Source organism: Podarcis tiliguerta, assembly GCF_965153285.1.
Source record: "Podarcis tiliguerta genome assembly, chromosome: 4".
In the NCBI taxonomy this organism is placed as follows: domain Eukaryota; kingdom Metazoa; phylum Chordata; class Lepidosauria; order Squamata; family Lacertidae; genus Podarcis; species Podarcis tiliguerta.
In genome coordinates, this window is record NC_139537.1 from 9,345,031 (window position 1) to 9,353,368 (window position 8,338).

At 47.1% G+C, this 8,338-nt stretch overlaps 1 protein-coding gene and 1 long non-coding RNA gene across 2 annotated transcripts; both read right to left on the reverse strand.

Moving 5' to 3' along the window:
* Positions 1-589: 589 nt before the first annotated feature.
* NDUFC2 (NADH:ubiquinone oxidoreductase subunit C2) lies at positions 590-5,198 on the reverse strand. The gene is made up of 3 exons (XM_083436953.1): positions 4,837-5,198; positions 3,519-3,662; positions 590-800 (listed from the first exon to the last, which is right to left on the reverse strand). Exons 1-3 carry the CDS (start codon positions 4,988-4,990, stop codon positions 751-753), a joined length of 348 nt encoding a protein of 115 aa, XP_083293079.1. The 5' UTR covers positions 4,991-5,198; the 3' UTR covers positions 590-750.
* A 1,255-nt stretch (positions 5,199-6,453) lies between these two features.
* On the reverse strand, positions 6,454-7,500 carry LOC310676722. Its single transcript, XR_014510699.1, has 2 exons — positions 7,060-7,500; positions 6,454-6,578 (listed from the first exon to the last, which is right to left on the reverse strand). It is a non-coding gene; the product is annotated as an uncharacterized lncRNA (long non-coding RNA).
* Positions 7,501-8,338: the final 838 nt, after the last annotated feature.

An 8,338-nucleotide genomic window follows, 5' to 3' on the forward strand; every position in this document is an offset into this window, starting at 1 on the left:
GTAAGCGCTCCAGTTGGAGAACAGCCTTTACCGAAAGTGTCATGGGCTTTGAAGACACTCAAACTCAGGACGCAAGGGAGAAATGTGCTAAGAGGAAGGCACGCTTGGCAAATCTTCACCGTGATAAACTCCCGCCAGGAAACCAATGTCCCCACTGTGGAAGGATGAGTGGATCCAGAATTTGCCTCACTTGTGGACTCACGAGTTTATGGAAGACAATCTTACTCAGCTATGAGTGATCGCCAAAGAAGAAGAAGATGAAAATGAAACAACTTTTTTTTAATGCCACTGAAAGCTAGCAGGGCAGGGCAGCCTACTCACAAAAAAATGGGAAGAGGGAGAACCATGTACCCCAAATTGAGCTTCTTAAAGGAAAGATGGGATATAAAGGTATTAATAAATAATATATAGTACTGCCTCTGAGCCTGCAAATACCCCTCATGACTAGTAGCCATTGTTAGAAATAATATACGGTCACATCTTAGCTTGGCCCCAAAGCAGCAACTATTGCCATATCATTCAATCCCATTCGTTAATTAAACCTGATTCCAAACTCCCCTGTTCTCCCCCAAGACAATAAAAACACACATTACTTAGTCATAGCTTTAATGATAAGATTAAAGGTCCAAGTGTTTGAAACCAGTATTTCACCTCAACTACTGACATACGTTAATGCACATATCCCATGCTCGACAGATTACTCGTGGGATAACAAAGCAACAAGTGAGACACCAACTGCTTGCAAAGTCTTCAGCGAATTGGATGGAAATTCTCCAGAACTTCTGCCATGCGTTTCTTTTCTATAAAAAGAAGGAGAAGAAACACTGTTTAAAAAAGCCAGTTCACATTACATTTAACGAGAAAAATATGTCAGTGAAAATAAGGCAAGAACTATCCTGCCCCCAAGCAAAGGCAAACCTCAAAAATAATGCAGAATGACAAAATGGACCAGGAATTCTGTGCTAGGAACCCAAATTCTGCAATCAGGATCTACACAGGGAGAGCGCTGCTGGAGCAGACCAAAGGTTCATCTTGTCTGGCCCTTTTTGGAGACCAATCAAATGCCTCTGGGAAGAAGTTCATAGGATAGGCAGGGCATGAAGGCAATAGCTCTCCCTTATTGTTGCTTTCTCTCTAGCAACTAGCATTTAATGGCATATTCTCTCTGAACCGGGCCACCGCCTCTGACCAAAGCAATGGTCTGACGTGATCATGCGACTCAAGGGTAGGCAAACTAAGGCCGGGGGCAGGATGTGGCCCAATCGCCTTCTCAATCCGGCCTGCGGACAGTCTGGGAATCAGTGTGTTTTTACATGAGTAGAATGTGTCCTTTTATTTAAAATGCATCTCTGGGTTATTTATGGGGCCTGCCTGGTGTTTTTACATGAGTAGAATGTGTCCTTTTATTTCAAATGCATCTCTGGGTTATTTGTGGGGCCTGCCTGATGTTTTTACATGAGTAGAATGTGTCCTTTTATTTAAAATGCATCTCTGGGTTATTTGTGGGGCCTGCCTGGTGTTTTTACATGAGTAGAATGTGTCCTTTTATTTCAAATGCATCTCTGGGTTATTTGTGGGGCATAGGAATTAGTTCTCTCCCCCCCCCCCCCAATATAGTCCAGCCCACCACATGGTCTGAGGGACGGTGGACAGGTCCACAGCTGAAAAGGGTTGCTTACCCCTGATGTGATTACTTGGCAGGAGATTCAGGACAGCTTCTACACAACCAACTGCAAGTCTAGAAGTCAGGGATGCAGTTGGGACGCATAACATATAGGGTACAGTTAGAGCCCTGAGGCAAGCCATCAAATTGAAATTTGTTCTTGCTCCTTCTCCTCCAGTTGACACATTCCTCAGCCGCTCTCTCTGCTTCTTAAAGAGGGAAAGGATTCCACACAGCCTGACTCGATGCTCTGAGCTCCAAACTGGCAATGGAGATGGCTCTGCGGTATTCAGCAGCGCTAAGGCTGCATGACATCAAACATTCACATATCACAGAACTGATGGAGTGTGCATTATCTTCTCCTGGCCTTCTAAGACGAGGTGACACAGCTATTAAAACCCTGACGGAGACATATGTGCTTAAATCCTTCAATTTCACTGAGTTTAAGTATACTTTACGTTGAACTGTGGCCTGTGCTTGCAGCTGTCCCCGTGTCACTCTATTCTGCATCCCCCCATCCTTTAAAATCAAATAACGGTATGTCACAATAGTGGCAGCAGAAGTACCCGGGAAGATCTGATTACTTGTAAGCAGGAAATACAAAGAAAGCAAACCCTATGTAAATCTACCTAGTTTTCCTGGGTCTAGTTTTTTGCTCCTTTTTGTTTGATAATTTGTTGTCAATCAACTTGTCATTTTGTTCGGTAATCATTGTTGTTTCAATGCTTGCTTTTTATATTTTTAAGCCGCTATGAGCAACACCTGAAGGAGCATCTCCACCCCCATTGTTCTGCCCGGACACTGAGGTCCAGCTCCGAGGAACTTCTGGTGGTTCCCTCCCTGCGAGAAGTGAGGTTGCAGGGAACCAGGCAGAGGACCTTCTTGGTAGTGGTGCCTGCCCTGTGGAACGCCCTCCCACCAGATGTCAAGGAAATAAACAACTATCTGACTTTTAAAAGACATTTGAAGGCAGCCCTGTTTAGGGAAGTTTTTAATGCTTGATGTTTTGTCGGTTTATTTTTATTATTATTCTGTTGGGAGCCACACCGAGTGGCTGGGGAAACCCAGCCAGGTGGGCTGGGTATAAATAATAAATTGTTGTTGCTGTTGTTACTACTGTACTACTACTACTACACCATTGTGGAGAAGAAAAGCAGAGTATAATTTATTTAGCACAACTAATATAGCCCTCAACACGTATGTTGTATGAACTAGCCCTGGGTTTTTTGGGAAGATGGACAGCAGAGAACTCTCTCTCTTTCACCAAAGCTGCCTTATTTCACATATATCTGAACAGCCTCACAGAACACATTCTCTCTGAGATTTGGGGTCTTCCACTGCCACATTTACATACAGAAAACATAGGGAGGAACATTTTACTCCATACAAACCAGTGAAAAGGGCTGGAACTCTGATATATGGTTCACTCAGTGAACCATATATATGAACCATATTATATATGGTTCACTCAGAGGGGTGTTTGGTTACTTTCCAGGGAGAGGTGGATCAGCTTTGAACACTCTAGCATGGCTGTCTTTAGTACTTCCCTGGAGAGGCCTTTCCTACACTTTGAGAACCACGGGTAGGGGTGCGCATGCAACATATACAGTATGTGTGCAAGCACTGCTTTCCTACACCCCCTTGTGGCGTTTTCGTGCAGTAGAACGGTGATGTTAAAAGCCACTTGCTTAATCGTTGAACAGCAAGAAAGACTTGCTTGTAGTGGACCTGAAAAAAGTCTTACAACTGTGTGGGGACAAGGAGGTTTAAATCTCTGCTACCGTTGTTCTGACATCACATCATATATCCATGGGAGCAACGGAGGCGCATACCCAACAGCTTATCACAAATGTACCTTTTTCCTTAAAGTCCTCAGGATGGTGCCTTATGTATTCTGAAAGTTGTCGATCCTTTAAAGCATATTCGTAATTGGCTCGCTTACAGAGGTAATAACCTAGATAGAAGCCAAGAGATGTGACCAGGACTTGACGATGGACTCCTGGAACAGGACAAAGAAAAAAGAGGGGGGAAATGACGGAGAGCAGGGGTAGCAGTTTAACAGGCTGAACGGAAACCTCCATGAAGCATGCGCAGAGTTGCGTTTTCTCTCGCACCAAACCCTGAGTTGTGAGCACAAGGCAGGGCAGAGACGCCCCTGTGCACCCACCTCCACTCAGACCATAGGAACCAACTCCAAGGGGCTGAGGTGTCTTTGTCCATCCCACCCCCCCACAATTAAATATTTAAGGGTGGCCGGGGGCCGCCAAAGTTAACGGTCACTGCCATTCAAATGGGGTGTATGTGTGTGGCTCCCCCAGTGCCGTATTTATGTATACGCTAAACAAGCTGTAGCTTAGGGCCTCACTCTCTTGGGGGCCCCCAAAAAAATTAAAGGGAAAAAAACTGGATGTACATTTCCAAAAGATAAGATAAAAAACAAATAAAATAAAACCTACATACAGCAAGAGTATTTTGTGTTGTGTAGGCTCCTACGATGTAAGTAATGGGCCCCACCTGCTATCCTGCTCCCTAAAATATCACTGGTTTGCTCCTTTCTATATATAGGGTGCCTACATTCTGCATGGACTGGTTGCATGGCAGTAGGTGCAAATGGCTTGAGATACCTATTAGGTCCATAAATTACCATATAGCATATATTCAACACAAAAAAACAGCGACAATTTGTTGTTGACAAAGGAAAGCTGGACATATATTAATATACTTCTTAATTGTATGTCAGTTCAGCAATTACTTTGATAAAATACATATTTTGTTATGTGCAAATGGCTTTCGATACCTATTAGGTCCATAAATTATCATGTAGCATATATTCAGCAACAATTTGTTGTTGACAAAGGACAGCTGGACATATAAAGAGCCCCGTTACCTTCAGGAGCGTAGGGCCTCATCAAACTTAAACCCGGCCCTGGGTTCCCCCCACCCGCCCCAATATTTAAAGCAGGTTGGTCCCGCAGACTCTGACCATGCACAGAGTGATTTCCTTGGATGCCCTTTTCCACAGCCCAGGGAGACAGTTCTTCCCCTGGGGGGAATCCCCTCAAACCTGGGCATGCGCAGAGCGGTTTCCCCGGCACCAACCACCCCTCCCCTGAGCATGCACAGAGTGCATTTCCTCAGGAACCCTCCCTCCCTTCCCGCTGGCCTCGACCCACCCGTTCCCAGGACGGGCCTCTGTCTGATGGCGTTCTCCAGCAAGACGCTGATCCAGCCCAGGAAGCCCAGGTAGACCGAGCCCCTGTTGAACAGCCGCGGGGGCGGGATCGACCGAGCCTCGTCTGGCAGCCGGAGGTACAGCGGCGACGGCATGGCGCAGGCCGGGGACAAGGGCGCGCAGACCCAGCAGCAGCGCCGCTCGAGGAGGGCCCGGCTTCAAGGGCAGGGGGAGGTCCGCCCCGCAACACCGTCCCCCGCGACTCCCGGCCCGTGACGCCAAGGTTCCGCGGCTATTTGGTTCCCCCGCCCCTCGACGCGGAGCCAAGGGCAAGGGCGGTCCCTCAGCGACGTCTTCCCCCGCTCCGCATTGCACGCGGCCAGCGATGCGAGGTTCCGCAGCTCTTTGGTTCCCAGCTTCCTAGCCGCCCTCCCAGGGCCGGATTTAGGTTTGATGAGGCCCTCAGCTACTGAAGGTAATGGGGCCCTTTATATGTCCAGCTGTCCTTTGTCAACAACAAATTGTCGCTGTTTTTTGTGTGGAATATATGCTACATGGTAATTTATGGACCTCATAGGTATCTCAAGCCATTTGCACATAACAAAATATGTATTTTATCAAAGTAATTGCTGGCCTGAAATACAGAAGTATATTAATAGCAAAACACAATTAAGAAGAATATTATAGTAGGACGTGGGTGTTGCTGAGGGTTAAACCACAGAACCTAGGACTTGCCCATCAGAAGGTCGGCAGTTCGAATCCCCGTCACGGGGTGAGCTCCCTTTGCTCAGTCCCTGCTCCTGCCAACCTAGCAGCTCAAAAGCATGTTGTGGCAAGTAGATAAATAGGTACTGCTCTGGCAGGAAGGTAAACGGCATTTTCGTGCGCTGCTCTATTTCTCCAGAAGCGGCTTAGTCATGCTGGCCACATGACCCGGAAGCTGTACGCCGGTTCCCTCGGCCAATAAAGCGAGATGAGCGCCACAACCCCGGAGTCAGTCACGACTGGACCTAATGGTCAGGGGTCCCTTTACCCTTACATCTCCTCTCAGTCTCCTCTTTTCCAGGCTAAACATACCCAGCTCCTTCAACCTTTCCCCATAATGCTTGGCTTCCAGACCCTTGATCATCTTGGTTGCCCTCCTCTGCACACATTGCCAACATCCTTCTTAAATTGTGGTGCCCAGAACCAGAAACAGTATTCCAGGTGTGGTCTGACCGAGGCAGACTAGAATGGTACTATTACGTCCCTTGATCTGGACACTAGACTTCTGTTGATGCAGCCTAGAATGGCATAAGTGTTTTGCTGCTGCATCACAATGTTGTAGTTTACACCAGAGGTGGGTAGATTCCAACCTTCTACATTTTTTTTCTTTACTAGAACCTAGTGGTCTACAAACCGAAACCAGGTACCACTGAGCCTCTTGGGCTTGCCAACTGGAAGGTCGGCGCTTCGAATCCCCACAACATAGTGAGCTCTTGTTGCTCTCTCCCAGCTCCTGCCAACCTAGCAGTTCAAAAGCACGCCACTGCAAGTAGATACAGTGCGGGGGGGGGGGGGTATTTGATCCCCTGCTAAATTTGCCCATTTGCCCTCTGATGAAGAAATGACCAGTCCATAATTTTAATGGTAGGTTTATTGTAGCTGTGAGAGACAGCATAACAACCGGAAAACCCCCAGAAACCCTGAAGACAAAAGTCAGAGATTGATGTGCCACTCCTGGTTAGCTTTCTTCAGTCCAGCCTTGCAGAGTATGTATTTCTAGAGATGCTGCGTAGTCGTATCTTTCTGTACATTCCTTTCTCAACTACCCTGGCACCAGCTAGCCCGGAATGTTAAGTGATGTCATGACCTTCCTATCTATCTGCATACATCCTCTCCTTATCACCGTGGACTGAAAGAATGTTAAGTGCACTCTGTACAATCTCTGAGTACCACCCTATCAATCACAGATTGTTTACTAAGGAAGTTTCCATGCCTCTCCTAACTCTGTGTTCCCTCTACCTAATGATGATTAATGTCTTATACGCAACCCTTGTAGCCCTTGTAACGCACACCACATGTAGCCCTTGTAACGCACACCACGTGTAACCAATCAGCAGCAAGCACATATGAGGCAATTGCTGTAATATTCAATGAAAGGGACTCTCCAACACTGGGTTGAGGAGATGCCTCCCAGATGACACCCACTACTCGTCTGTCGCTTATTTCAACCCAACACAGCCTAAATTAGGTGGAAAATGTTGTTTGGTTGTTGTGAGTCAATGACCCACAACCCGCGTAGGGTAAATAAGACACAAGGACACATGTATTTTAGGTTAATGGGCTAAAGAAGGCCAATACTTTATTGGGTACATACAGCATGAGAGTGGTATTGGCTTAGGCATTGGATCAAACAACATACCGTATTTTTCGCTCTATAGAATGCACCAGACCATAGGAGGGAGAGAACAGGAAAAAAAACTTTTTTCTTGTTCTCCCCCTCTAAAACAAGGTGCATTCACCCAAAGCCTCGGGAGTGCAGCGGGAGTTCCCGCTGCACTCTGGAGCCTTCAGGTGGCTACCTTGGAAGCCTGGAGAGCAAGACTCTCCTGGCTTCAGCAAAAGGAACCCGAAGCCTTTGGAGCGCAGCACGAGGTCCCGCTGTGCTCCAAAGGCTTCAGGGATCTATTCCTCACAAGCTGCTGATGTGGGAACAGCTCCCGCTCACAACACCTCCCCTCTGGGAGGGGAGGCTTTGTGAGTCGAGGACCTACAACGGGTAAATAAGACACAAGGACACATGTATTTTAGGTTAATGGGCTAAAGGAGGCCACAACTTTATTGGTTACAGCATGTGAGTGGTATTGGCTGAGGCATTGGATCAAACAACCTATATATGACCCCACAGGACACATATTCCAATGCCTAACCACCACCTGAGCCAAAGAGGCTCACCGCCAAATACCCTCACAGCTGCAACCAATCCCTAATGCTACTGATATCGGCCAACCACACATCATTTCCTTGATCAGACAAATGAACGCCATCATCTCTAAACAGGGCCACCTCGCTGAATCTGATGTCAACATGCTTGATCACATGGCTGTTAATAAAACACAATTTGCGGGCCACCAAACGATTCAAGAGTTTCCGGGATTTGTCGATGGCAACGACTGCCACGCTAAAGTCTCCTCTTCAGAAGGGAGGACCAAAACAAGGTAGACTCTGGAAATAGAGCAGCAAGTTCGTCTAAGTCCTTTTTTATGTTCAATAACAAGTCCAAGCTCTTCCTGAAGGCCAAGTCGTTTCCCCCCCAGCTGAATGATCAGGTGGGCCAAACGCTGCTGCTTTTGCCTTTGTAACTGGCATCAACTCCTTCCATCGCATGCCACGTCTTGAAATCCAGGAAACTCTCACACTTGCAGGCAGTCCCAGGTTGTCGCCCAAGCCGCAATCTCTGGCCCAGTGGACGATACTGTGACCGCAGGTCCAAACTTGAATGTTAGAAGAGAAGAACTTGA

Bases quoted from the DNA above. Each gene is read 5' to 3' on its own strand.
- NDUFC2 (XM_083436953.1), bottom strand. From the start codon at position 4,990: ATGCCGTCGCCGCTGTACCTCCGGCTGCCAGACGAGGCTCGGTCGATC. The intron at 3,663-4,836 runs GTGGGTCGAGGC...GTCCTGTTCCAG, and splicing joins GAGGCCCGTCCTGGGAACGG to GAGTCCATCGTCAAGTCCTG. The intron at 801-3,518 runs GTACATTTGTGA...TTCTTTTTATAG, and splicing joins TGAGGACTTTAAGGAAAAAG to AAAAGAAACGCATGGCAGAA.